The 26484-nt window shown below is 47.5% G+C and overlaps 10 protein-coding genes across 10 annotated transcripts; 6 read left to right on the plus strand and 4 right to left on the minus strand.

Moving 5' to 3' along the window:
- Positions 1–1029: 1029 nt before the first annotated feature.
- On the plus strand, positions 1030–3067 carry BU24DRAFT_398062 (uncharacterized protein). Its single transcript, XM_033525372.1, has 3 exons — positions 1030–1523; positions 1721–1861; positions 1911–3067. Exons 1-3 carry the CDS (start codon positions 1130–1132, stop codon positions 3056–3058), a joined length of 1683 nt encoding a protein of 560 aa, XP_033379844.1. The 5' UTR covers positions 1030–1129; the 3' UTR covers positions 3059–3067.
- Positions 3068–3676: 609 nt separating this feature from the next.
- Positions 3677–4930, plus strand: BU24DRAFT_466206 (NAD(P)-binding protein; the record flags this gene model as incomplete). The annotated part of the gene is made up of 3 exons (XM_033532345.1): positions 3677–3707; positions 3791–3992; positions 4135–4930. The coding sequence occupies 3 exons, from the start codon at positions 3677–3679 to the stop codon at positions 4928–4930; spliced, it is 1029 nt and encodes a 342-aa protein (XP_033379845.1).
- On the minus strand, positions 4689–6689 carry BU24DRAFT_282821 (pseudouridine synthase). The gene has a single exon (XM_033522734.1). The coding sequence runs from the start codon at positions 6493–6495 to the stop codon at positions 5059–5061; it is 1437 nt and encodes a 478-aa protein (XP_033379846.1). The 5' UTR covers positions 6496–6689; the 3' UTR covers positions 4689–5058.
- A 46-nt stretch (positions 6690–6735) lies between these two features.
- Positions 6736–7645, plus strand: BU24DRAFT_426592 (Thioesterase/thiol ester dehydrase-isomerase). Its single transcript, XM_033529016.1, has 3 exons — positions 6736–6840; positions 6898–6948; positions 7003–7645. The coding sequence occupies exons 1-3, from the start codon at positions 6770–6772 to the stop codon at positions 7340–7342; spliced, it is 462 nt and encodes a 153-aa protein (XP_033379847.1). The 5' UTR covers positions 6736–6769; the 3' UTR covers positions 7343–7645.
- Positions 7646–8568: 923 nt separating this feature from the next.
- Positions 8569–10443, plus strand: BU24DRAFT_435932 (MFS general substrate transporter; the record flags this gene model as incomplete). The annotated part of the gene is made up of 7 exons (XM_033530126.1): positions 8569–8647; positions 8713–8812; positions 8859–8921; positions 8969–9188; positions 9238–9398; positions 9448–10351; positions 10405–10443. 7 exons carry the CDS (start codon positions 8569–8571, stop codon positions 10441–10443), a joined length of 1566 nt encoding a protein of 521 aa, XP_033379848.1.
- A 291-nt stretch (positions 10444–10734) lies between these two features.
- Positions 10735–12806, minus strand: BU24DRAFT_454045 (DUF862-domain-containing protein). Its single transcript, XM_033531293.1, has 2 exons — positions 12665–12806; positions 10735–12611 (listed from the first exon to the last, which is right to left on the minus strand). The coding sequence occupies exons 1-2, from the start codon at positions 12698–12700 to the stop codon at positions 10836–10838; spliced, it is 1812 nt and encodes a 603-aa protein (XP_033379849.1). The 5' UTR covers positions 12701–12806; the 3' UTR covers positions 10735–10835.
- A 2334-nt stretch (positions 12807–15140) lies between these two features.
- Positions 15141–16622, minus strand: BU24DRAFT_376734 (uncharacterized protein). The gene is made up of 3 exons (XM_033524624.1): positions 16299–16622; positions 15755–16248; positions 15141–15706 (listed from the first exon to the last, which is right to left on the minus strand). The coding sequence occupies exons 1-3, from the start codon at positions 16461–16463 to the stop codon at positions 15262–15264; spliced, it is 1104 nt and encodes a 367-aa protein (XP_033379850.1). The 5' UTR covers positions 16464–16622; the 3' UTR covers positions 15141–15261.
- A 2620-nt stretch (positions 16623–19242) lies between these two features.
- BU24DRAFT_495683 (GMC oxidoreductase) lies at positions 19243–21441 on the plus strand. Its single transcript, XM_033534148.1, has 4 exons — positions 19243–19538; positions 19604–19964; positions 20021–21185; positions 21252–21441. The coding sequence occupies exons 1-4, from the start codon at positions 19355–19357 to the stop codon at positions 21411–21413; spliced, it is 1872 nt and encodes a 623-aa protein (XP_033379851.1). The 5' UTR covers positions 19243–19354; the 3' UTR covers positions 21414–21441.
- A 790-nt stretch (positions 21442–22231) lies between these two features.
- BU24DRAFT_376741 (MFS general substrate transporter) lies at positions 22232–24374 on the minus strand. The gene is made up of 4 exons (XM_033524625.1): positions 23895–24374; positions 23759–23842; positions 23118–23694; positions 22232–23055 (listed from the first exon to the last, which is right to left on the minus strand). Exons 1-4 carry the CDS (start codon positions 24095–24097, stop codon positions 22459–22461), a joined length of 1461 nt encoding a protein of 486 aa, XP_033379852.1. The 5' UTR covers positions 24098–24374; the 3' UTR covers positions 22232–22458.
- Positions 24375–24868: 494 nt separating this feature from the next.
- On the plus strand, positions 24869–26329 carry BU24DRAFT_486234 (calcium-dependent phosphotriesterase; the record flags this gene model as incomplete). Its single annotated transcript, XM_033533408.1, has 3 exons — positions 24869–25153; positions 25256–25733; positions 25802–26329. The coding sequence occupies exons 1-3, from the start codon at positions 24933–24935 to the stop codon at positions 26327–26329; spliced, it is 1227 nt and encodes a 408-aa protein (XP_033379853.1). The 5' UTR covers positions 24869–24932.
- Between the last annotated feature and the right edge of the window lie 155 nt (positions 26330–26484).

The following is a 26484-nucleotide window of genomic DNA, read 5'->3' on the forward strand; positions in this document are numbered from 1 at the left end:
GATTTATACTTGATCCTTTAAGGTGGGACTTCGACGTTTAGGAAGTCCGTACCTGTCAGACTCCGTTTTCTCGGAGCTAATGATATTGAGGTGCATTTAAAGCTGATATATTCTGCACTTGGTCTATGACAGAGATGAGAGGTTATTTGGACGTTAGTTAGGCTGCATTGTAATGGGATGATGGATATCACGTGATGTCGTACAATGTGTTGATTTGTTTGAAGATTCCCTGATCATTCAACTGGCGATGTAGAAGATGTCTCCTGCGGTTTGAGGTTATCGCTGAAATTGAGTTAATGAAGGTGAATGATTAGCTCGGTTTGAACGACATACCGAACAGACTAGCGAAAGAAAGACTCACAGCGGACCTCACACCGTAGCTACCTGAGTGCCCAAGTAGGTATCCATCGCCCAGGGTGATTGGCCAATTTTTAGAGTGGTGTGAACAAATTCTACATGGGGTAATTACCGCTATGCTGGAATGATAAATGCTTTGTTTGATTTGGCCCACGTCCGCATTCCGGACATTTGCTACATCATAAGGATCGCGCGTGATTCACACTCCCTTGTCAATATACTGCGCTGGGATGGTCCCTACCTTGTCTATTATTGCTCGATTGACCGGAAACGATCATGAAAGCGGCTTTTTGACCTGAGCATCACGCTGCAGGCTTGGTCGCATATGGTTGTGCATACATTTTTACAGCTTGATGACAACTTTTCCTTCGATCTCAAAGCCAAAAGGAAACATAAAACAGATATTTGACAGAGTCAGAGGGGACCGTTGCTTCTTGACGGTTGCGCCATCGCAGTATCACTAATAAATGCCCGTATCTTTCGATTCGATTATGACGACCATGGATTCTAACGTGTTGCTACGAAATTCAGCCCTATTGAATCAGGAATAGTACAGTGAGAACACCAGTAACGACTAATTGCTCCTCCCATCAATAGGCCCTTTCCGGCGGGTTTTTCTTGTTATTACTTCTATGAGCAAGTTCCCAGATTGTAGTGACGAACAACGCTTATCAGTCCTCCGCCCGAGTATTGTATAGCTAACATCCTGCTCGAATTCCTTGTGGGAAAATGACCAAATGAATGCCTTGCGTTTAAGCTAATTCAACTACTAATGGCTTCGACATCACTGCACGATGAGACTCCTGAAGGCATTCTCGCCGCTGTTCCAGCCCCAAATTCATTCGGCACAAGATACCCGGTAGGCTTAATCACTGAGAAGACAACCCCAAAGGATGTTCCAATTAGCGACTCGAGTCTGCCATCAGAACTCTCCTTAGTACCCATCGGCCGTGCTCAACATCCCCAGCTACCCATGAGTAGCACACGCGAGTTGGCCTTCATCTTCATTACCTGCATTGCGCAATTCCTCTCATTATGCGCACTGAACCAGACAGTTGCGCCAGTCATGGTCTTATCAAATTATTTTCACCTTCAGGATTACGGGACACTGAGTTGGTTCTCGGCATCTTTTAGTATGAGTGTTGGCACGTTCATTCTACCCGCTGGTAAGTTCAATCTTGCGATACCATTTCTTGCAGCCATTCGCGCGACTACACAATATCCAAGTGATTTCAGGTACTCTACAGTGAAACACTTAATAACGGCAATACTTTCGGATATTGTCTAACATTTGTCGTGTTTCTTCGGTAGCATTGATATGGCCTCAACATCTGAAAGCACACATATTAATTCGACGAGATAGGTCGTCTAGGAGATATGTATGGTCACAAACGAATCTATATCATTGGATGGCTCTGGTTTGCCTTGTGGTCGCTCATCACAGGTTTCAGTTACCTCTCTGGGAACATCATGTTCAGCATATGTCGTGCGTTTCAAGGAATTGGTACGCTAGGATTCCACAAATTATGGAATTTGTCTCTCATACGTTTTAGGACCCGCATTGATAGTTCCCAATGCTGTTGCTATGATCGGGCGTACACTTCCAATTGGACAGAAACGAAACATGGGATTCGCTTGTTTTGGTGCTGCAAGTCCAACAGGTGCCGCAACAGGAGCTGTCTTTTCTGCTCTAATTGCTGACCTTGTTTGGTGGCCATGGAGCTTCTGGATACTTGCCATAGTATGCTTGTTGGTAACCGCCCTGGCAATCACCATCCTCCCGGACGATAAACTGGAAGGTGATATGGTAGATGTTCCCCAGCGACCAAATTTTGATTATTGGGGTGCAATAACGGGCGTTTTTGGATTGGTCTCTATCAACTTCGCACTCAATCAAGCCCCACTCGTCGGCTGGCAGGACCCTTATATTGGCTCATTACTCGGACTCGGAATTCTTGCGCTCTTCGCTTTCATCCTCGTCGAACTATACGCGACCGAGTATCCCCTCGTACCTATTAGAGGGCTCCATAGAGATGCAATCTTCGCTCTGGCATGTATCGTCGCTGGTTGGGCATCCCACGGCATATGGGCATACTATCTCTACCTATTTCTTCAACATCTACGCGGCCACTCTGCACTGCTCACATCTGCCGAGACTTCGCCCGTCGCTCTCACTGGGGTATTTTTTGCCTTTTCCACCATTTGGCTTCTAAAGCGTCTGAGAGTAAGCTGTGTTATGTTTTTGGCCATGGCTTGTTTCACGATTGGAGCGATACTCCTGGCCACAATGCCGCTCCATCAAACGTATTGGACACAGACCTTCATCTCTATCCTTATCATGCCGGGCGCGATGAATCTGTCATATCCGGCAGCAAACATCCTCCTTTCTTCGGCCTTACCAAGAGAGAAACAGGGCATTGCGGCTTCCCTCGTCAGTACCATGGTCAACTACAGTATATCCTGTGGGCTGGGAGTTGCCGGGACAATCGATCGCTATTATATAGAGCATGAAGCAAGCCAGAGAGGTTGGTCACCATCCAAGGGAAATCCAGCACCTTTGAGCGACCATAGCGAGGAAACACATGTCCTTCGACTTGCAGGTGCGAGAGCCGCTTTCTTCTTTGCGGCTGCACTGGGGGGTGTTGGGATGATCATTGCTTTCGTTCATATACTAATCACTCGCTTACAAAGGAAAAGCTGAAGTTCCTGTAGCTGTCTTGAATTTTCTGTAATGGTAATATAATTTTCTTCAATCACATGTTTAAATTTATGCTTGAAAGAGAAATTTTTATTTCTTAGCAATTCCAATGCGTATCATGTAATTGAGCATCAAAACAAGGGTTTTCTTATTAGATCCACCCGAAACTGCTATTATGACTATTCCTAGCTTAGCGCATACTTCGGATTCGCGGCTTTATCCAACCTCGTGTTCGTGCGTGGTTATCAATTGAACGGAGTAAATTGAGGCGAGCATGTCCACTTTTAGAGAGGCCGCGGAGGGGTAGCTGTATTAAAGATGCCCCTCCACCTCATTGCATCATACTGTCCATTGATTTGCACCATCTGTATAACATCCAACAAGTCATTCAAAACATTGATACTTCGTGAGTCATTCAATTCATCCGAGGCATATCTCTCCATTCAATCTAACGTCCTTCGGTGCTAGGCGGTCCTTGAAGATTTGATAATCTGCCTAATAGCACGGAGACGCTGGTGACATCAGAGTGTTTAGTGATCGCAACGAATACCATCATCACAGTACTGGATTACAATCAGATCTTTCCTCAACTTCTTTCATCGACAATCAACGGGAATCATCATGTCTACAGGCGTAGCTCTAATCGGCTCCGGTATGGCGAAACCATTCCCATTTCTTACGGCATTAATGAAACCTGATTATACTTCAATTGCATCTGGCTAACGTGGTTTCTAGGCATTTTCGCGAAGGAAGAGCATCTGCCCGCTATCCGGTCAACGCCATTGCTCACTCTCAAAGCTGTGTATTCGCGATCGCTTGCGTCTGCCAAAGGACTCTCGGAGGGCCTGAGCGATGTAGAGCTGTATAGCGAAGATCAAGAGGGGCGAACTTTTGATAAGTTGCTTGAAAGGACGGACATTGCTGCTGTCGTGATCGCGTAAGTTGTCTCTTTAGATCTGATTGGGGTTATTTGCAAACGACGTTTATATAGAGCTTGTACACATCACGAGCAGTTGAGGGTGTTGGATTCATGAGGAATTTATCCTGTTCAAGTAGATTTATTGCTAACCATCTACCAGTCTGCCAATCCTTGTTCAGCCCGAGTTCATCAAGAAGGCATTGAGCGCAGGGAAACACGTCCTAGCGGAGAAGCCAATTGCCAAGGATGTTGCCACCGCTGTTGAACTCGTGAACTGGTACAACAGTAACATCAAGAAGACCGGGGGCCCGACCTTCTCCATCGCGGAAAACTTCCGGTACATAGACTCGTATGTATACGGTGCGTCGCAGGTCGCACAGCTCGGCAGAGTCCTTGGATTCCGAACTAGAGTCTCCGCATTTGTCAAGGCTGGAACGAAGTACTTCGAGACCGCCTGGCGCAAAAAGCCAGAATACCAAGGTGGTTTCTTACTAGACGGCGGTGTTCATTTCATTGCTGCAACACGTCTCCTACTCGGAGACGCCGCGAAGCCCGTTAAGATTGCTGCATTCAGCACACAATTGCAGGAACATCTCCCCCCAGTTGATACACTGCAGGCTACTATTCTCTTAAAGAACGGATCGTCAGGAACTTTTGATGTATCCTTTGGAACGACTTTTACGGGCTCTGAATACGCTGTTGCCGCTGAGAAAGGCACAGTGACAGTCACTCGAGGGAAGGTAGTAGTGAAAAAGGATGGACAGGAAGAGGTCCAAGAGTTCCCCGATGAGGGTAATGGTGTTAAGCAGGAAGTCAAGGCATGGGCTGAGGGCCTAGTCAAGGGAGAGGCAAACTCTGAACAGAGTCCCGAAGAGGCACTGAAGGATCTGGAGCTCCTCGAGGCCGGCCTACGAAGTGGCGAGAACAAAGGCGCAGCAGTTGAGCTCAAGTTCTAGAGCAGTAATTGGTAGTAGCGATTTGGCATACAATTGATACCAATATTGCTTGCAAAGTCAACATCTGCCTTGTTACCATTTTGTGAGCCAATCGCTGCTGCAACCTATGGCTAATCTGAAGCCGCCAATCAAGCACTTTTCTTTACTGGCTCAGCCGAGGAAGTTGCATTTTTCTCGTCACCGTCCTCCAATCCGAGCTTCTGAAGATCGACAGCCAAAGGATCTGACTCTGCAGTAGGCTCTGTAGGGGCATCTGCGTCTGCGCCTGGGGGAGGAAGGGCCCAGTCTGGTAGCCCAGTCTCGTAGTCCCATTTACCTTCTTCGCAGCGGTACCTTCTCGCGTGTAGGTATATACCTAATTCGTGGGCTCCAGGATCGCTGAATAATGGCGTATCACAAACTTCGCAGGTCTCGCCCGTCATCTTCTCTGCCTTGCGCTTGTTGTACTGATCAACCATTTCATCATGATACGCAACGGCATCCGCGACTTCCTCCTTGCCCATGCGGTTGAGACGTGTCATAATATCCTCTTCATTTTCGTCCTCCGAATGCGCACGCCCAAGGGACGGTCCAAAAACGCGCTGATTAGCGTAGATGGGATCGTTGGAAATGGGATGACCCAGATACTGGAGATGTACGCGTAGTTGATGGGTTCGACCGGTTATGGGAAAGCATCGGACAATAGAATAGCCACGAAGCTTTTGCCAAGCTAGACTCTCCTGCGAGCTGGTTTGCTCGAAATTCTCGTTGGCATATTCCGACTTGTCATCCTTGGGTGGATAATATGCCAGTCTCTTAAACACAGTTTTTGCTTCCTTGCCGTTTGCTCGCACACGGTTAAGACCCAATTTAGGACTGATCTGGAGGATAGGTTTCTCGCACACGATCTCCCCTTCTGGGAATTCGCCCACGACTCTTGTAATGTATTCCTTCTTAACTGTCCTGCCACGAATCTGAGCGCTCATATCTTCAGCAGCTTGTTTATGCTTCCCGATGAACATGATACCACTCGTGAGCCTATCCAACCTGTTGCAGGGTAGAGGATTCCAACTGTAACCACGATCTGCCCTCATGAGTTCGATGATAGAATTGAAATTGTAACGCCCTGCAGGATGTACCGGCATACCAGCCGGCTTGTCAATGACGATAAGATCATCATCTTCGTGTACGATTCCAATTGCCTTTGACGATACGGGCGGTTCGTGTCGATGCAGTGTGTGCGAAATAACATCACCGTTCTTCACAATCGTATCAAGACCGGGCACTTGTTTTCCGTTCAAAACAACCCTGCCTTCTAAGATTGCCTTTTTATAGTACTCAGTAGGCCTGTCCCGAAATTCGCTAGCAAAGATATCTAAAATCTCCCGTCCACGCCATCGTTCCTTGCAGAAAGTATTGTAGGTAAAATGGTACGGTTTCACTTTACGCAGGCCATCTTCGAGGTAATAAGGCGGGGGCCAAGGATCGCAAGGCGTTATGACAACTGGCGGGGGTTCGACGAAAGGAAATCTATCAGGCGCTGCGGGGGGGTATTTGTCTTTAGGGGGCGAAGGCACGAGAGCCATGGTTGCGTTGGAAGAAACGGGCAACCGTCCTTTGCTCGCAAGGTAGGCGAGGATCCGGGGAGAAGGCGCCAATGTGGCAGAATGATAGCGAGAGATCCCGTGGAATTATGAAGTAGAAGCGGGACAATCTGTTTGATTTCCTGCATCTTCAGGGTCTTTTTCGTGAACCTCGGCCGTCGTTTAGCCGAGCCCCCGATTAGCTCCAATGACGACCATATAGCTCTCCACTCTCCCTCCATCATTTGTACTTGATCATGAGGAATTGCGAGCGAAGATGGCACCCGACGCGCTCAAGACTCGCAAGCGGTCGGACTATAAGTTTGAACTGGAATACAGGACGCGATGGTAGCTTGTACCCCGATCAACTCGACTCTCCTCCAATTGCTAATAGCGAACGCCTAGGAGCGACAATGACATGTATCACCACCTGAACAACAGTATATATTACTTTCTGTAAGACGGAACAGGGCTTTTTCCCCCTGACCAAATCTAATTCCTCGCGTGTAGATTCGATTCCGTAGTAAACACCTACCTCATCAAACATTGCTCTCTCCATCCTCCTACATCGTCCCAGATCGGCCTTGTGGTGCACTCGCATTGCGACTACTTCGCCCCTATTGAGTTTCCAGCCGTTGTCGACCTCGCCTTACGGGTTGTGAAACTTGGCAAGAGTTCCGTGACCTATGAAATTGGCGTCTTCGAGCGTGGACATGCAGATGTGAAGGCCGTCGGGGAGTTCGTACACGTCTTCGTAGATCGCGAAAGCAGGAAGCCGGGCAAGCAGGGCATGGCAAACAATCTCAAGGAAGGTTTACAAAACATATTTGTGGACAGCGCAAAGTTGTGAGCCGATCGCATTAGGGTCTGGTTCGCATTCACCACGCAGCTCCCTGAACAGGCGGAACAGAAGGCGAGATGAGACCTCCACCAATGCACTATCCGAGCGGTATTGAAAGAGATATTGTTCTGAGATGAAACTGCACAGTAGGTCCATATAGTACAACGAGCGAGCTGCGGGTGCTATGGAGTCGTACTTGTCCGCAATCAACAATGTCTGCGGTCTGTTGACCACCATATATGAGTAGAGAACAATATCGAAAGATGACTGTACATCATATTAACCGCACAATAACAATGTTCACAGCATTAAATTTTTCTAAGTCTTCGATCGATTATTTCTGTCCAGTGCTCATATTCTGAGAAAGAAGAGCTCCTCGTCAACGCATGACCGTTCCGTCAATACTGGTTTCCGCCTGCCAAGTAGAGCTCACATAAGCGACTTTCACATAGTATATAAGCTCGGCCAGTCGGTCGAAATCTGTATCACAGTCGAAACGACACCTGAAGCTTGTGCATAATGCTTAAGGGGATTGTCGACGGGGATGTGTTGTTTCATCTGTTCATCGTACAAACCAGGCCACCCCACATCCCGATGCCTCTCAATTTTGGCGTCAATCGCATTCTTTCAAAGCTTCCAGAGTTTCCACAAAGTATGGACTCATGCGTCAGAAACAATATGGCGGTTTGAGCAGTGGGAAATGCACACTATCAGAGACTTCACTGACCTTGGCCGCGCTAATGACCATCTGAAATACAACATTATCAACCTTAGGCCGCGTCATACAATTCTATGATTGTTAATAATCTTCATGTACGAATTGCACAATATCGTTCGATCGTCCAGGGCGTTTGCGGGTATGAAACGAATGCTGGTTTGAGTGTCACAGAGAGCACGGATATCGGCTTTCAACAGGCTCACGGCAGTTGAATCCTCAAGTGATGTTGAAGAATAGCATAGAACACAATTGCGTAGCCTTGTTATGGCATTATGTCGGTGTCAAAATCTTCAGTCGCGTTTCGAGGCACGCAGGCAGACCTGGTTTGTTCTGCTTGGCTTGATTTTCGAGAACAGTTATAGACGTCGAGAGCGCTCAGAGAAAATCAGAGCTGGCCTCTCTATCTGAACTTTTTACTGCATTCTATTGATTTTTGTCCTTTAGTGGTTTGTTTTGATTGTCTATTCTTCTTTCTTTTTTGGCTGCAGGCAGCTTTATCATCCGTACTTCCCGTAAAATGGGTTGGGGAATTCTCCAAGATGCGCATATGGCGACACCGCCAGGTACAGCTACAATTGGTGGGAACGACGCTGCAGGTAAGCTTGGTACAATCGTCTCTAATTTCTAAGAGTATGGCTGATAAAACGTTTTATCTAAAAAGATCTCGACATTACAAAAGCTGACAACGAATTGCTCAAGCGTGATGGCAATATCATCTTGCAACCCCAACCCTCCGATAGTCCCAATGATCCTCTCAATTGGTGAGAAAGCCTGAGTTGAATATATGCAATCGGACTAAGCCTATAGGTCGCGAGCTTGGAAGGAGTCCATCATGGTAATCCTGGCGTTCAGTTCTGGAGTTACAACAGCGTGAGTCTCCCAGACCAATGCCAGGCTCAGGACTAAATAGATGCCAGACTTGGTCCAATGGTTACGCCTGGTCTTCACGTGGTTGCAGCAAAGTATCATGTCAGTTTGGACATGGCTTCGAGCCTCCTGATTGGGTTCCTTGCCTTTTGGATAGGGTTTACGACGTTTTTCACAGCCTCAGGCGCGAACATCTGGGGGAAACGGCCCTTCTTCGTAATATCGACCGTCATTCTGTTGGCAACGAACGTTTGGGGGTTTTTCTCCGTGGTAAATGGATCTTATACTGAAGACTCTTCTGTTTCTCACACTAAAATAGTCCTTCCCTTCCTTAGCCGTCATGCGCGTGCTCCAAGGAATGGCTTCGGCCCCTTTGGAAACCCTCGTCACCTCAACAGTTTCTGATCTGTTCTTTGTCCACCAGCGCGGTACTCGATTGAGTATTTGGGGTTGCATGCTTGCTTCAGGAGTACTTCTTGGGTATGCCACCTTGGTTATCTGGGGCAACTAGTACTTACCACAGAAACAGTCAAACAATCTCTGGCGCAATCATTGAGAACATATCGTTCGAGGCAACATTCGGTATTTCAGCCTTGATATTCATTCCTATCCTGTTGTTTCTATACTTCGTAGTCGTTGAAACAACTTACAATGGACCCCGCGGGACATCCGTGGAAATCGAAGAAAAGGGCTCTTTCTGGTCCGTAAATACGGATGAGAAAGAGGCCTATCGCTCACAGCTACGTCTCTTTCGCGGTCGACTCTCGGGCGATTCTTTCTGGAAAGGAGCCTGGAAACCTGTACCACTTATCGCGTACCCTGCGGTCCTTTTCTCGACAGTCGTCTACGGATCCTACTTCACGTGGCTCCTGACGATATCTGTTCTCTCCGTCACTGCATTCTCGGCGCCACCATACAATTTAGGTCCAGCACAAATTGGGTTGACCAACTTGCCTCTACTCGTAGTGAACCTCATTGGGTCTCCACTTTCAGGTTGGATGGCAGATGCAGTTGCAAAATTCATGGCCCGTCGCAACAACGGTATCTTCGAACCTGAATTCCGACTCACCTTGATGATGATCGCGACGCCTCTCGCAACCGCAGGATTTCTGGGCTTTGGAATGAGTGTTCAAAACCAAGCACCTCTGGTCTGGCCGATTGTATTCATGTCCATACACTCACTTTCCGTACCCTTTGCATCGCAAGCTTCGCTCACCTATGTCATCGACTGTCATCCAAAGGATGCGAATCAAGCTTTTGTTACGATCAATTTCACGAAAGCAGTGTTCACTTTTCTGGCGACGACTTATGCCAATGGATGGTATGCGAGTGTTGGGCCGAGAGGTGTGTTCGATGCGATCACGCTTATCAATTTGGGAGTATGCTTCCTGACAATTCCGGCCTACATCTTTGGAAAGCGTTTCAGAGCTATTGTGAGTGTTCACGAAAAATAATCAGCAGTCCATATACTAATTGGAGGTTTTAGGTTGCGAGGAGTAAGTTCGGCCAGAGTGTATCTAGGTAGTCAGTCATCAATATATTCCCTTACACTCATTCATCATTCAAAAGCCCGCATTCACAGTTTTTATTGGCCACAAACCATTTCAGCCAAGGGGTTTTAGGCCAGTAACTCACATGCGACCATTTGGTAGATAGGTGATTTATATCAATGTCTTGACACAACTCCATCGCAGAAGTGCCACACCATTAAAAGTATACTATTCACGTAAGCCTTCCGTTCTATAGCCCCAGAATATTAGTTTTGATCTCACAGCGTTTTGAGTACAGTCTATATTAACTTACATATTATCTAAACCTTTGATGGTACAACAACGTGTATATTCTCTAATAACTCTATTGACTGAACCGAATCATCTGTGCTCACAGCGATTTCCAATGTATTCTAGCTCATTGATTCTATATTTCAAGGAGGCTCTTCACTTCCCTGACAAGTAATCTATCTTCTCCGGTCTTTCCTTGGATCTTTCCTACGGTGCCCGCAGCATCCATGACCTTCCAAAGATCTCTCAGTTCGCCGTCCATATCCGCACAGTATACTAACCAACCCGTACTGATCAAAGCCATCTTCTGAGTCTCGGAAAATTCCGCTCCTTCAGTTGAGAGAATTTCGAGTAAGGAAGCGAGTAGTTCGACTTGCTCCGAATCATCGAGTTCCACTTCGCTCGGAAGCGAAGGCGAAGCATTGGCGCTGTGCTTCTTCATACGGATCTTGTGGTTCGAAGATGAGATGTTCATGGCTAAGGAGAGTGCTGATGCCCGCAGTGCAGGGTGCTTTTCGTCAAGAAGGGCGGTGGTGAGGATTTGTACCAACGTTGACGAAAGTGGAGGAGAAAGCAGATGCGGGATGAAGAGCGATGAATTGAACAAGTTGCAACAAAGGTGGAGGGTTGTAAGACGGAGGGGGTATGGTGCAGAGGCACCGAGGCCGTTGACATGATTTAGTAGAGCTGCGACAGTCGCTGGCGTGCCTGTAGCACCAGCGTGCTCTTCAGCGAAGAAGCCAGCGACTCGAATATCCGTAAGAGTGACACGAAGTAGGTCCAGAGATACAAACAAAAGATCAGGGGGAAGAGTCGTAATACTTTTCCTTAGAAACTCGGCGAATTGAGGTAAGTTCGTCAAGGGGGCTTCCATAGCACCGAATCTTTGCCTTGCGTCGATGAAGGAAACAATTGCAGATACGGCAGGGTCCTTCCCTACGTCTCCCATCTTTGCGACTAGCTTCTCAAGAGGAGGAACTTTGGTGAATGAAATAGGACGCTGGCTTTGTCGGATTAATGTAGGTACATTTCTTGATAGATGCGGGTGTGGCGGGAACGCCGCTGTAAGCAACAGTTCCACATTATTGCGCAGCTGGTTTGGATCTGCACCGCTCCATACATCACGTTGCTGGCCACGTAGGAATGTGACGAACGTTGGAGTTGCCCGAACACTGGAGAACCGCACTCCGACAGCCTTTTCAGCGTAGTTGAGATCGATCTTGATGAAAACACATTTATCACCAGACTCAGCCGCAAGATCATCATAAGGCTGATACACCAATTTGCAAGGAGCGCAGGTGGAGCTCGTGAAGAAGATGATGGCGCAACGATCTGTAGCTGACTGCAGAAGACGCTCTATATCACGCAAAGCCGTCACATTGTTCACTGCACCAGTGATCTTTGCCTCTGGGGTAAGCTGAGGTGCGCCACCCGTCTGCGATGCAGTTCCATTGGTTCCGTAAGGGCGTGTTGGTGCGGATGCCTGTTGAGCAACAGGAGCCTGCGTAATTGGCCTCATGGCGGCGTCGATTTGAGGTCGCAGCATCTGGCCAAAAGGGGTGTTCAGCACCGTTTGTGGCAAGGAGGTAATGTGCTCTGGAATGCCTTTGCCGACGAGGAACATTGCAAAATCGTTGGAGAAGTTATTACAATTGTGGAGGAACAGATCATACGCCTCGGCAGTGTATACTTCTTTCAATGATTCCAAATATTCCAGAATAATTTCCATGGGTAAAGCTGTTTCTCCCATACGGATCACTTCCATAGGTTTTCCATGGTGCGTAGAGCCAGCTGCGCAGGTTTGGATGCCTTGTCCATAAAAGTACTCGATACCATCAAAGACAAGAGAGGTGTGATAAACGGCGTCTATTTGCGTCCCAAGAAATTGCTGGGACATGGATCGAGCCAGACCCTGTGTTCTGTTTAGGGTATTGAAAACACAATACTTGTCCACGGCACACATACCTTCGATAGGTCATATACGTAAAGCTGCACCTCCATATTGAATGATTTCTAGGGGCCCGGATGCATCTATCAAAATTAATCAGAGATGAATGCTGTAGAAAAATTACTTATGGCCGTCTTCGAGCTCGATAGGCAACTGCTGACGTGGATGGAAGGTTCGCGACTAACCACGAAGTTCACGACGTAGTGGCGGGGCACGTGCGAAATCGCCTCAAACGAGTCCGTGCACCTTCACTATATCGGATGGATGTTACGCCGAATTAGGTTGAGAATTCTGTCAGAATTTCAATCCGAATAGAGTCAAGAACTATTATTGTAACACATCGTCTTGTTTCCTTTGAAATGATCTGCTTGTTTTGCGGCATTCTAAAAAACGAGAATCAAAACCTAATTTCTGTGGTAAAAATATCATGGCTACCTTCAGTATTGTTTAAATTAGAAGTCAATTTTCGAGATATTGGAAAATCAACTACTATTTAGATCTAAATGTATAATCTTGTGTAGAAAGAAAACTTCCTAGTACTGTAGTTCTCCCAAGGTACTTGGTGGGTTGAAGTTATTCGCGCATGTATTTGGGAATTTCTCCATACACGCATTCTGTTGGAAATGAGTACGTAGACTCCTGTTTGCAGCCTGGTATGCGTCTTGGTCAAGAATCAGTAAACATGAACGGGAATGAAATAATGAACAACCGTCGTAATGAATCAACCTGGTAACCTGTTATATCTTGCAGTGTGCACGTAGGTTATGACCCAGAGTCGATCAAAACGTAGAAAGGTTGGAAGTAGCGGACCTTATCCTTCACTGAAGGAGTAAAAACATGTTCTTATACCACAGAATTGAAGAGAGCAAGGGGTAAAGTATGTCAACCATCTCGAACCTTATGAAGTTGACCTATGGCATAAGTAGTAGCGAAATTGTCACGAAAGCGGAAACTGCTCAGCGTATCTCTAGTGTACACAGCCACGTCAGAATCCCATGAAGTTTCTGATATAGCTAGCTATTGATTGCTTCTAATACTGTGTACTCCGTAGGCTCATCTGATTTCAACGGCGATGAAGGATGGGGCTGTACTCGTCCTAGATATCTGAAGCGGACAAGTGCCGGAGAAGCCCCTGATTCCTTGAGATACGTCAAGGCAACTCTGTGCTCGCCACTTGCGTTCGATATTAAAGTTTGGTATCAGCTTGTAGGTTACCCTATTAGATTGGCACGACTCGAATACGTTGACCGCGTCATCAAAGGGTGTAAGTTCTGTCTTGGAACGAACATTGTTACGAAAGTGTCATTGCATCCTTGCCATTGATGTCAATCTAGGCCCAACGGCCGGTCAGTTCCATTTTCTGGAGATTGTCGCTAGTGATATCCTTGTTTTCTTGTTCTTGATTTGACATTGTAATCGATAACGTACACTCAATAACGCATCGTAATGAGGGTATCAAGGGGGAATCCGACGCTTCCCTACCACACATCCAGTTACACCCGAGTTGATCATTTCTCGTAGCACATGGGGACACAATAAAGACGTTTAAGAGTAGTATCGATGCAGATCGTAGTGAAATAAATGGTATCTATTCAACAAAAACAGACAGCTGTATGGTTGCCAAGGGCAGTTCTGATGGTACAAAGTACAACACCTTCAATTTTGTACTCGCCGAGGCATTGAGACGCACAGTGCCTGCGCTGTGCACCGACCAGACAGCCTCGCTTGCAAGATGATCTCGAAAGCACCGAAAGACAATATTGACCCGCGAACCAGGCGTGGGTTGAAAGCTAGAAGCATCGATCACGCTGTCGAGGGCCAATGTTCACCGAGGGAATCAGGGGTAAACCTTGACTGACTGCACGGACGGCGTGATTCGGCCTTTCTCTCACAGATACCAATGAAGGCGGAAGTTCCCACCAAGTATCAGGGAAAATAGTTGGATGGCTCTTGACTCAGTGGCAACTTCGTGATTCTTCGCGAGCAACACGGATATCAAAGCGTGCACTGCATGCTATCAGAAGCCACAAATGCGACTGACAGCTGTCACTTTCGGTCGAGCCACTACGAGGGCGCGAGAACAATTCAAACAGCTATGTGCGATACCCACGCCAATATGAGAACCAGCTGGGTGCTACCAAGATTGGCTGGCCTTTCGCCTTTTCTGGCCTCGTTCTGCTGAGGATCCTTTTAACATTAGAATTCCCCTAAGGGGGATATAGAAACTTAATATTGAAGCCGGCGCTGCTCGGGATTCGTTTCGGTCCTTGTTACTCAGCCACAAAGGAACAAGCTACTGCTTCTGACTGGAAATATTGCGATCTTGACCTTGGTTGTACGGAAATGGGTTCAGGTGGTCAAGCTCTAGATAGAGTCAGCCCAACACAAAGACTGCATTGATATTCGTTTCTGCGTCGATCTATAGTCGCTAGTACGCAAATGAATGAGTTTGATTCTACAAATTTTTTAAAAAATAAACAACAACAAAAGAGCGCTTTATTCAAACAATCCAGTTGCCGTCAATGAAGCATGCCCGAAGGTCAACAAATTTTGAAAAGCTCGCAACACGCCGTTCACAACCGCACTCTCTTCAACATAATACGCCCTAGCTATATCATTTCAAGAATTTGTTGTCGGGGCTGCCATTTCGAAATGGATCGTCCTTCCTCGGGTCGAGTTCCGTAGTTGTCACTTCGTGTTCCACTGTCTTCATGATAACCCCCTCAGTATGATTCTCTGGTAGGATATGCCGCTCACTGCTTCCGTCGTCCTGGTCTTCTGAGCGTCCCATTGGTTTGCTGTATTGGTGCTTGCTCAGATTGTAGAGTGGTATACTGCCGCCTCCGGGTGTCTTTGACTTGGACATAATGGTTGAGGGAAGAATGCGGCGAAAGAGACGGTCGAATTGGGCGCGCAAGGGAGGGAGACTGGAAATGAGGATGCCGACAGAGAGTTCCGTAGCACTCCATATCGTCAAGTTTACACCGTCCCATGTTGGATCCTTTGTCTTTCTCAAAGCGCTGAGTTCGATGGTTTTCATAACTGAACATGCGGTCGCCCTGATTGTAGCTTAGCAACGAACTGAACAGTGTTGACTGAATACTTACACCAGACCTAGAAGGAAAACACATCGCAATCCCCATTGTGTGCGACGCGGTAGCTGAACAGTGCGAAGGTAGATGATCGGAGCCACGACATACACAACGTCGGTGACGCAATTCGAGACGCCTTGCATGTATGTAATGCCCTGGTTTCCCTTGTACCAGCACTTTCCCGGCAACGCCTTGTTCCAATTTTTCTCGAAAGGCGTACAACTGACGTTTCCGAAGAATGGCAGGAGAAGGTTGAAAACCGTGACCATCAGAATCGACAGCCAGACGATCACAGTGTAAACCTTGGAGAATTTCAACACCAGGAGATACGAGCAAATAGAGTACTTGAGTACAGCCATGGCAATCAGATTTACGACCTGACTGCAGTACAAATAGTACATGTAGGCGAAGATGTCCTTAGGTTTTTCGATGCTTGGGTCCAAGATGTGTCTTCCCAATGCCAAATCAGTCGTCTTGAATCGGAGTCCAACCGTGGAAATGTTCATAATCTGCGATGAGCGTGAGAAAGTTTACCATCAATCAGTTTTAACGTACATACCGCAGCGATTATCAAGAGGTAATCGCAAACCAGAAGCTTGCGCTTCTTCATCACCCCATAGACAATTCTCCATATCAAAATCAGAGTAGCAAGGATGCAGACAGTCACTGTAGACCAAATGATTTCATGCTTGCGGTTCGGCCACTCCTGCGGTGAATCCGACATCACGGCTGGTGGGACCTATTCCAAGGCGAGGTTCGAGTGCACAGGACGATGATGAGCAGAATGCCTTCCTCATGTATCCTCAGATCTCTCCCTTCAACGTTAGTATGATCACCTTCCTTTCGAGAGATGGCGCAACTGCTTCCCGGCCCGCCATGCGAGAACTTGGTTCGCAGCACAGAGCTGTACAGGGGGACGTCAAGAAAATGTCTGAGATCTCAATCTAGCCATTGATATCCAAGGGGGATTTACACGCCACATTGCCGTTGTTAGTCAAGTCACCATGTATGATTTGGGTTTGAATCCTGCGTGGGTAGATTCTGTGGGCCGAGAAGAAATCACACCGCGAGAGAAGCATCTCGGAAACAGGAACACAGTTCATTCGTCAGTGGCTGTCCTAGAATCTGGGCGTGGGATCCAGGGGACCAAAGTTGGCTGCACTGTGACTGACTACCAGGACCACGCATGGTTACACGAACGGCTCGTTCGAAGCCTTGCCCTAGCATATACCAATCACTGCTGTCTCACAATCGCAGAAATCAAAAGCTGTATTGCGCTAGAAGCCTCCGACCGCCGGGGAAGGAGAACGGTCCCATCGCCTCCAAAGTTACCATAACATTGGGATTTTACTCGGCCAACCTGGACAAATCTGGAATGGGCGAAACACTCTGATTTTTGTATTGCTTTTTTTGTCTGTCATGCAATCGCATCCTCATTATGCCCAGCATGGTATACACTGGCGGTTGCACCTGAATAGCTCACTGGGCTCCTCCCATTACTGACAACATTGTTTGTATCACGTCACTACTAACATAAGTTGGCTCGCTATCGGATCTTGTAATATAACCATGATATCAAAATTGAAATGAACGATCGGATTTCGACCGACGCTACCTTCCAACTTGGTATCTGCCTCTCCATAGAAAAAACGTTGGTTCATGACTGAGCCAGATGTTCGAGGAACGTCCGGACCAGTGTACTGTGTAGTAGTTAGTTGACGGAAACGGACACAGTTAAGGATGGTCTGGTTTCGTGATTCCGTGTCTGCACGGACAGGTTATTGCGCTGTGTGCTGCACATCGTTCAATTCACGGAGCATGCTCAACCCAATCCTTGGAGAATCCAGGGCTCCCCTCCCCCCGTGTTCGGCCTGACCTCCTTCATCTTGCTAATTGGCCATGGGAAAAGATCTGCAGCCTTGCTTTCCTTTAGCAGTAAGCATTAGGCTTACAGAGCCATAAGAGCTCAAGCAATTTGACCGGCTTCAATTTCTTCCTGCTCAACATGCTGATTTACGTGAATGACAGCATGCATGTGTCGACTGAAAGTCTTTGAACAGTCTTCTTCCATCTCTAACATCCCATAATGTATGAATTTTCCTGCTCTGAGATGCAAGACTCTGTGGGCTGGTACGGCAGGAGATCCCCCATGCTTCCGACTAATTCTCCGTTGAAGGACCTTTTTTCCTTGGACACGGGTGATAAGATTGCCATTACCTTTGGAGGCATGCATGCCAAGCAACTGTGCCGCTTTCTAAGACCATTTCTTGTACCAATCCCTGACAACCGTGCGTGAGCCCAAATTTAGAGGACGAACTGACAGCAGAGTTGACCAGCATTAGAACTGCAAAATTGCAGCCAAAAACCCTTCCATCTCTTTGCCCTGGAATGTGGCGTGGCGGGGTACTATTGAAGCACAAGATATCAGGCAATTGTTCTGAATCATGAACATCCAGACTTTCGTTCGTCTATTTAACGGGTTTAGGAACGGGCCGGAACGAGCGGACTGACTTGCTAGACAAGTGCACAATAACTGACTTGCAAAAACGATGCGCTGTTCCGAATCTCCGGACATAATCTGATCTAATTTATCAATTATACCATGTATGCAAAGATGACATTCATTGTTATCAACGGAGTCCTCCGTGCAATATTAATAATTAGCACGCTGGACTCTCTCGCTAAGTGATTCTTACTTGGAATACGAAGAGTTTTGCAAATCGGTCGTATTTCGGCCTCTAGAACATTGTTGATGGCATGGCTGTACCAAGAGCACGCCTCGTCTATACAACATCAATAAGAGTTCTGTAGATCGACCATTGTTGGTGACCCTTCGTGCATGATGACCGCGTACGCCCAGGAACCCGGCTAACTACATGTAGCCCTGGAGACCCCCTACCACTTTGATCGCCCAATCATGAATATGCTCGTCCACTGCAGGGCGTTCAAACATACAGACCGACGATCAGAATTTTGAATGCTGCACCTCTTGTAGTATACGATATACAAGATTTTCCATTAGCGTAAATAGCCCTGTTTGAATACAATCAGAGTGAATTTCAAACGCATCGCCATCATCTTCAATCTTTCTCCCATTGAGTTTTTCATCCGGAGACACGACTGGGAGACGGTACACAGAGTCTTGCAATGATCGCCGCGTACCCCTTCAGGAGAATAATAAATTTCCGGTGCCAGCAACGACGCCACCAGTGTCCGGCGCCGGGGAGGTTCGTATTGGGCATTCACCATTTTTAATCCCACGGGGAAGGGTGATTTTGTGCCGAACCGAGCCGCGTTGCTGCAGCGTTACTCCTGGAAATTGCTGTGCAGGATCCTTGTCACGAACGCTACTCGACTTGTCCAAGTAGCCGACCCTGCGCTTGCTTCTCGCCCCTTCGAATAATATTGAAGCTTGACGACTTGAGCTCAAGTGCCGACATTATGGTTCCAATTCAGATAGGCGACGAGTCGTGCATGTCGAGAGGCGCAATTGCCGCGTCGAAACGCATGTTTATAACGTGCCTGTGATCCGGCCGCATAGGGTTCTGTGACTGCCTCTTTGACTTTTGTCCTTCCTTTCTAGTGTGAATATCTAGCGTAATATCATAGTCGAAGATGCGGCCATCCACTCGTTTTACTTTTTTTGTTCAGCTCTTGGGGTTGACCACGGCACTTCCCAGCCAGGATGTCGTCTCCCGTGAAGAGCTCCAGGCGGCCAAGGATACGTACGATTACGTGATTGTTGGTGGAGGAATTACTGGACTAATTGTTGCTAATCGTCTGTCGGAAGACAAGAAGAGTGAGTCCAGCTATAGTTTCAACCATCGGTTCAATGGTAACGTTGACTAACATTGGTAAACTTAGAGTCCGTTTTGGTCATCGAAGCTGGACGGGCTGATGACAACCCAAACATTCGCATGCCCTATGGCGCCACATATGCTCTGAACACCTCACTCCTCTGGCCGAACTATGTTTCTGAGCCTGAGACCCAACTTGCCAACAAGACCTGGAACGTTCGCGTTGCGGAAGTTCTTGGTGGAGGTTCCGTTGTCAATGGAATGGTATATGACCGTGGTTCTGCCGCGGATTACAATGCCTGGGAAGCCTTGGGCAACAAGGGCTGGGGCTGGAATGGCATGTTGCCTTTCTTCAAGAAGGGTACCGAGTACATTCCTGCTCCGGCGTCCACTACCAAGGAGTTCAACATCACATGGGACCCCAAGGCGTAAGTTCATCACTGAGAGTCTGGTAGAGAACGCTTTGCTGACTCGATTTCTGAAGCTATGGAAATGGACCCCTTAAGATTGGTGTCTCCGATTTCCAATACCCTGACATCAAGGACTACTTCGCCGCCTTCAAGGGTGCGGGTGCCCATAGGCCCCTTGACGGCAACAATGGCGAGGCTTACGGTGCATCTTGGTTCCCCAACACCATGAACCCACACACCGGTGAGCGAAGCCACGCCCGTAACTCATACTACGACCCTGTCGCCAGCCGTTCCAACCTAAACCTTTTGTTGGAGACTGTTGCCAACGAGCTCGTTTTTGACACCGGCAAGAAGCTCACTGCTCGTGGTGTTAAGATTACTAACAAGGTCACTGGCGCAACAAAGACCGTCTATGCTAAGAAGGAAGTTGTTCTTGCTGCTGGCTCTGTCAACACTGTCAAGCTTCTCCAGCTGAGTGGTATCGGGCCGAAGTCCACCCTCGAGGCTGCCGGCATCAAGGTCAAGCTCGCACACGATGGAGTTGGTGCCAACTTCCAAGACCATCCTTACACATTCCTCGGCTTCAGCATCTCTAACATGAGCAAGCCAAACCCAACTTCTCTTGCCACTGACCCTGCTTTCAATGCTTCGGCTTGGGCAGAGTACACCGCTAACAAGACTGGTCCCTTGACCCAGGCTCGCGGAAACGCTCTTGCATTCATCCCTCTCCCTCAAGTGGCTCCTCAGAACTACCGTAACCTTGCAGACCAGATCAAGAAGCTCAAGAGCGCGCAGCATCTTCCTGCCCTGTACCAGAACAGCAAAAAGCTCCTCAAGGGAGTTGACGCCCAGCGCAAGGTTCTCGCCGGCTTGTACCAGAACGACAAGGCTGGTATCGTCGAATACCCGGTCCCTGCTGCCGGATCTGGTGTTCTTGTCAGCATTCAGAAGCCTCTCTCTCGAGGTGTCATCAGCATCAACCCTGCAAACCCACAGGGCCCACCAAAGATTCTTTACAATGCTCTGACCAACCCTATCGATAAGTCTGTCATGGCAGCATGTGTTCGCTACATCCGAACTGTTTGGGCGAGGCCTGAACTCAAGAAGTTCTCTCCCGTCGAGACCTCTCCTGGTGCTCAATACACCACCGATGAGGAGCTCATCAACAAGATGGTCGAGCTTGGAAGCATCTGGCCTACATTGTCCCATCCTAGTGGCTCCTGCGCCATGATGCCTGAGGTACGTTCAATCTTCTCATATTTTCCCCTTTTGCTGTAGAACATCAAGTAACGAATTCCTTTGCAGGATATGGGCGGCTGCGTCTCTGACGAACTTCTGTTCTATGGCGTCAAGCAGCTCTCTATTGTTGACGCATCGATCTTGCCTCTTGTTCCGTCCCAGCACATTCAGTCCACCATGTATGGTGTCGGTGAGAAGGCAGCTGATATCATCAGGAAGAGGGGTTAGATGCTGTAGAATTTCTTGTCAGTTGAATCCAATAATTATACTATATTCTCAAGTGTAAATATCAATATATAATTTACATGAACGCACTTCCCCGACTGGCAATCAAGAGTTTCAGAATTCGTTGTGCTACTAGAGAGGAAAGCGAACGATTACTAGGCAGAATTCGGAGCCAGAGAGACCATGGAAAGGTAATGGACTGATGACAACGGTTGCCAATTAATCAAGAATAGTGGCTTCAATTGAAGCTTTTTAGGTCCAGTTATAAGATTCGATAGAGAAACAATTTCAGCTTTTCATGATATAACTACTCAGCCCTCTTGTTAAAAAGTCCCAAGAACATATTTTAGGCCATCACATTGGTTGCATAAATATAAAAATCGCTCCATTCACTTTCATCTCGTTAACAATTCAAAACCTTGGTGCTAAATTTTTTGAGAAAAAAGAAAGAAATCTCTCATCTAGCTGTTCAACATCTTCATCCTCATTCAAGCTAACGCTGAATCCAGTCGCGATTAAGTTTGTCGTACGAGTGATCACATCCTTTCGCCTGCGTCTCACAGAGCGCGAATTTAACCAGTTACCGCGCGGCTGGAAAGTTACCAACTTGCAGACCAACGCCACGTGGATTGCACTCCACAACCAAGGGTTGGGGTTTCTCTAGCCGACTAGTAGCGTCCATGTGGTCGGTAGAGAGCCATACTACTTGAGACTTTTGCCCATGGGTGTATGGTTTGTTGTTCGTTATTGTTGCACAAGTCAACGACGATGATCTCACACCTTAGTTCAAGATAAAAGTGAGCATTGTGAGGTAGGTAACAAAAGATTTCACAGAGAAGTTGGTGTTTATCTATCGTAATTTCGATGTAAATCCAAAATTCAATCGTCGCGCGATGATAACTGTTAACATGAACTAGTACCACATCCTATCTTCGAAACAAATTCTCAGCCTTCTCCTGTTCTCCATTCTCCATTTCTCCATGCTTGATAGAAGACGAATACGAGTTTCCCAATTCAGTTTCCTTTTCCACATAGCCCGTTGAACCAATCATAGCGGGTACAATACTGCTTTAATACCGGTTTCCTCCTCCTTCTTGAGGAGATTGTTGTTTGCCTTGCGGAGCAACGTCTTCATAACCATGCAGGTGACGATACTAATGATGGAGAATGACATCATCAGTAACATAGCTGGGATGTAACGCGGTGCATCCTGTGGTCTGAAGAAATATGGGCTATAGATATTTCCCATTTGGCTCATGATGTTGACAATGGCTGTTGCGCACGCTCGTTTCGCCGGGGTCTGGTTCAATGTCGATGCAGCCCATGTATAAACAATAGCATTTGAACCGAAACATCCGCCGATGTATAGAAAGGAGGCAAAATACCGGGCGGGTACGTTGAGCGTGGAAACGGTAATGATGAATCCGGCAGCGGCGACGCAAAGTGGTACGGAGATGTGGAAACCACGCTCCTTGTTACGATCGCTGGAGAAGGCAATGGCAAAGGAAACCACTGTTCCTACGAGGTAAGGCGGTGCAGTACAGACGAGGGTGATGGTGCGGGAACCCAAATTGAAGCCTTTGACAATCGAAGGGAAGAAGTTGTTGAAGCCGTAGGCGGAATGATTCGCACAAAGCATCAGAGACTATTGCTTCATTAGTTTTGCAATTCCCTTGACCTGATGGTGCAAATTTGGGTGGAACTTACGAAAACCCACGTTCGGTAGTCCGAAACAGCGAGCTTCAGGCCATGCATGATGCTTTCGTCAACCTGAGGAGCAGACACCCTGTCTCTTGCAATGCGATCTACTGCTAGCTTTTTCTCTGCCTCGTTGAACAGCCATCTACCGCTGCCGCTAGTGCTCTCGGGAAAGTCGGGAAGGATGAACATGGAGACGATGGCAGCAAAGAAACTTGCAGCACCTTCGATAATGAACAGCCATTTCCAACCAGCAAGACCCCGAACGCCATCGAGACCTGCAAATACACCAGCAGCGACCAGGCCGGAGAATGCCGTAGCGAGTACCAAACCACTGTATAGTACAGCGGTTCTCAAGGCAAGTTCTTTTCGAGTGTACCATGAGCTGAGCATGTAGAATGCACCAGGCCAGAAAGGAGCTTCGACGATACCAAGTACAAATCGAACACCAATGAGCCCACCGTAATTGTGCACACCCGATGTCGCAGCTGAGACACAAGACCATAGCATTGCACAGGCCGGAATATAGATGGAAGGTCGAACTTTCGTGAGGATCATGTTGGAGGGGAGTTGCATGAGAACATAACTAGGAAGTTCTAGTTAGTTAAAGTCCCTTCGCATAATACGTTGAAGGACATATCAGTACATACCCAACATTTAAAATCGAGACGGCGACGTTGAATTGATTGCCCTTCAGGCCAAGGTCTTTTTCGAAGCTGTTCAATTTTGCTTGACTGTATGATAGAATTAGTTTATGGCCTGACTTTGCTAAGGGAGGCGACCAACGCGATATTGTTACGATCCATGTAGTTGAAAAAGTACAAAACCCAGACCACCGGCATCAGGGTCATGTCGAGTTTCCGTACAAGCCGTTTCTCGAGGGCTCTAGTATCCTCATCATACTCTTGGGTCACCTGCTCGACCTTCTCCGTATCGGCGATAGTCTTCTTCTCGTCGAGATAGGCGTCTTCTTTGATAGAAACCGTCATGATGAATCTGGTTACTCCTTTTCCGTGTCGAACTCAGTGTTTTGATCCGGACTCTGGGGAAAACTCGTGTCGGCGATGATGAGTCCCTTTTCTACTCTGGTCATTTGGTCTATAAGTGTCGTCCCAGGAGTAGCGCTCGCTCTTGTCCTCATTACTCTCCACACCGACGACCTGAAAAGAGAGTCTGGGGTAAAGTTCTGAACGCGGGGTCCTCGGAGCACTCCATGATATCCAAAATATGCAATTGGACGTAACTTTCAGGGTTGAGGGCAGTCCTGGCGTCGTGGTCGTGAAAGGCTGGACCATGCGTCATGGCAAAATAGGTCATGCTGATTGGCCACGGGCTGCTCCGGACCCACCTTTCTCGACACTACCACATCTTGACCCCTGGGTGCTATCTCGGTTCCGTGTACCAACTATCTGATATTCCAGTTTCCTTCACCTGGAGTACGCCGTAACTTTGTGATGGAATTGTACAAGGTACTCGAAATACCTCCGCTAATGAAAGCTACTGCACTCCACAGATGCATGCTCAATTAGCACCTCAGTCTAGCATTGCATCGTGAGGGGTCCCCGAATTACCCCATGTCTAGTTACCCACATGCACGGGAAGTGGGAGTATAATGAACAGGTTCTGCTTTACAATCTGCAGAGTTATTGCAATATTGGGATTCATCCCCGGCACTCGCGGCACAATATAGGCACAAGATAACCGGGCACTTCAAAATCAAATGTGATAGTGGAGAATATAAGACAGTGACAATTATCGGCACAGCACTTTATTCTGTACTTTATGCCGTGGTTCATCTCTCATAGAATTTTAGCTTGAGACACAATGCGATCATACGCCGTATCATCGTTGCTCTTAGCACACCATTGTTTGGCTTTAAGTCAGTATCTTAGCAGTCTCCCAACGGAATTTCAATCCAGTCATGCCAAATGGGCATGGGTATCATATGAGTCGCCTGCTGTTGCGGTCATTCCGGGATCTTTCAATCGGACCGCACTCCAAGCTCCACACGAGGGTGATGCATCTGATCCGATTGTTAGGGAAGCGTAAGTGACCTCCCTGAGTCATTGTGTCCCTCAACGGATTGTCCTTCAGCCCTGATAACGTTCCTTAACCCAGTACATACAAGTAACTGACAAGGATTGCAGTTTTTCTCAACTGAACGAAACAGATTTTGTAGCATATGATCAGCGTTTCTTTCATTTGATCGGTCCCGATGCAACAATCGACCATGTGCAAGAACTCGCGTATCAGACGCATGAAGCTCCATGCTTCGACCAGGCTACTGGAAACCTTTTCTTTGCAGAGTGGGGTCCGCCAGGAGGCGACAATGGGACTCATGACTGGCAATACTTGCTCAATACACGCAACAATAGTCTTCAGAAGATTAAGACTGACCCTCCGACGTACAACGCCCACGGTTGTGTGATATACGACTCACAGATGTACGTAGTCACAGACGGCTACGAAGACGTAGAAACTGGTCAACTTGTGCGCATCGATCCAAATACGTGGAGGCATGAAACCATCCTGAACAATTATCACGGCCAACCATTCCTCGGTTTCAACGATTTGGACATCGACAGTGATGGGAACTTTTGGCTCACAGACTCTAAGTCTGCATTTGTTCGTCTTCCTCATGAGCACCGCACACTTTGATTATCATCTGAGCTCTTCCTAACATGACAACACAGGGTCGTGATTTGATTGAGTTTAGCAATCCGACAAACCCTACAATCTACTTTGTCAATAGCACAACAATGCGCCCCAGACCCGTACACATCACGACAGGGAATACAAACGGCATTGCGGTGTCACGCTCGCAAGCAGATCCGTCCGTGCACACTGTGTATCTTCCAGATACAGGCTTTTCGGAATTCAAGCCCGTGTCGCGGAAGAATCCTCTCGGCGACAGAGCACTCTTCGCATACGATGCTGCAGAAGGAGGCGTACTGAAAAACGCTCGGTTTCTTAACAATCCAATCGCGTGGTTCTATGATGGTATCAGAGCGAGCAAGAATGGGTATCTATTCGCAGGTGCAGGTGATGGTGTCGATGTCATAGATCCAGTTGATGGCCTTACATTGGGTACAATCCGAGTTGGTGGAGGCGAAAACGTTGCTGTCAGTGTGGCTTTTGGTAAAAATGAATTGTGGATTGTCGGAAGGGGTGGAGTTTGGCATGTCAATGGCGTGAAAGAAGAGTTAGCACGGGACTGGTGATTGCTCCCTGAGGTATGCTAGGTTTAATGCGCTCAGAACACAGATGAAAGAAGGAGATTGTGCTGTTTTCCAAGCTTGTATCTATCAAGTTGAGGATAATTTAATTGATTATTACCCCAAGTACATAGACAAAACGTGATTCGAAGAAATTGGAA

Source organism: Aaosphaeria arxii (genome assembly GCF_010015735.1).
Source record: "Aaosphaeria arxii CBS 175.79 unplaced genomic scaffold BU24scaffold_9, whole genome shotgun sequence".
Taxonomy (NCBI): Eukaryota; Fungi; Ascomycota; class Dothideomycetes; order Pleosporales; genus Aaosphaeria; species Aaosphaeria arxii.

What these genes read in the sequence shown, in the direction of transcription:
- BU24DRAFT_398062 (XM_033525372.1), top strand. Translation starts at nt 1,130, where the DNA reads ATGGCTTCGACATCACTGCACGATGAGACTCCTGAAGGCATTCTCGCC. An exon ending in CACGTTCATTCTACCCGCTG is followed by an intron (nt 1,524 to 1,720) that starts GTAAGTTCAATC and finishes TCGACGAGATAG; the next exon opens with GTCGTCTAGGAGATATGTAT. An exon ending in TCGTGCGTTTCAAGGAATTG is followed by an intron (nt 1,862 to 1,910) that starts GTACGCTAGGAT and finishes CATACGTTTTAG; the next exon opens with GACCCGCATTGATAGTTCCC.
- BU24DRAFT_454045 (XM_033531293.1), bottom strand. Translation starts at nt 12,700, where the DNA reads ATGGAGGTGCAGCTTTACGTATATGACCTATCGAAG. An exon ending in ACGTATATGACCTATCGAAG is followed by an intron (nt 12,612 to 12,664) that starts GTATGTGTGCCG and finishes AACAGAACACAG; the next exon opens with GGTCTGGCTCGATCCATGTC.
- BU24DRAFT_495683 (XM_033534148.1), top strand. Translation starts at nt 19,355, where the DNA reads ATGCGGCCATCCACTCGTTTTACTTTTTTTGTTCAGCTCTTGGGGTTG. An exon ending in TCTGTCGGAAGACAAGAAGA is followed by an intron (nt 19,539 to 19,603) that starts GTGAGTCCAGCT and finishes TGGTAAACTTAG; the next exon opens with AGTCCGTTTTGGTCATCGAA. An exon ending in CCTGCGCCATGATGCCTGAG is followed by an intron (nt 21,186 to 21,251) that starts GTACGTTCAATC and finishes ATTCCTTTGCAG; the next exon opens with GATATGGGCGGCTGCGTCTC.
- BU24DRAFT_376741 (XM_033524625.1), bottom strand. Translation starts at nt 24,097, where the DNA reads ATGACGGTTTCTATCAAAGAAGACGCCTATCTCGACGAGAAGAAGACT. An exon ending in GTCTCGATTTTAAATGTTGG is followed by an intron (nt 23,695 to 23,758) that starts GTATGTACTGAT and finishes AGAACTTCCTAG; the next exon opens with TTATGTTCTCATGCAACTCC. An exon ending in ACTACCGAACGTGGGTTTTC is followed by an intron (nt 23,056 to 23,117) that starts GTAAGTTCCACC and finishes ATGAAGCAATAG; the next exon opens with TCTCTGATGCTTTGTGCGAA.
- BU24DRAFT_376734 (XM_033524624.1), bottom strand. Translation starts at nt 16,463, where the DNA reads ATGTCGGATTCACCGCAGGAGTGGCCGAACCGCAAGCATGAAATCATT. An exon ending in ACCTCTTGATAATCGCTGCG is followed by an intron (nt 16,249 to 16,298) that starts GTATGTACGTTA and finishes CGCTCATCGCAG; the next exon opens with ATTATGAACATTTCCACGGT. An exon ending in GTTTTCCTTCTAGGTCTGGT is followed by an intron (nt 15,707 to 15,754) that starts GTAAGTATTCAG and finishes AGCTACAATCAG; the next exon opens with GGCGACCGCATGTTCAGTTA.
- BU24DRAFT_282821 (XM_033522734.1), bottom strand. Translation starts at nt 6,495, where the DNA reads ATGGCTCTCGTGCCTTCGCCCCCTAAAGACAAATACCCCCCCGCAGCG.
- BU24DRAFT_426592 (XM_033529016.1), top strand. Translation starts at nt 6,770, where the DNA reads ATGGCACCCGACGCGCTCAAGACTCGCAAGCGGTCGGACTATAAGTTT. An exon ending in CTGGAATACAGGACGCGATG is followed by an intron (nt 6,841 to 6,897) that starts GTAGCTTGTACC and finishes GCGAACGCCTAG; the next exon opens with GAGCGACAATGACATGTATC. An exon ending in AACAGTATATATTACTTTCT is followed by an intron (nt 6,949 to 7,002) that starts GTAAGACGGAAC and finishes CCTCGCGTGTAG; the next exon opens with ATTCGATTCCGTAGTAAACA.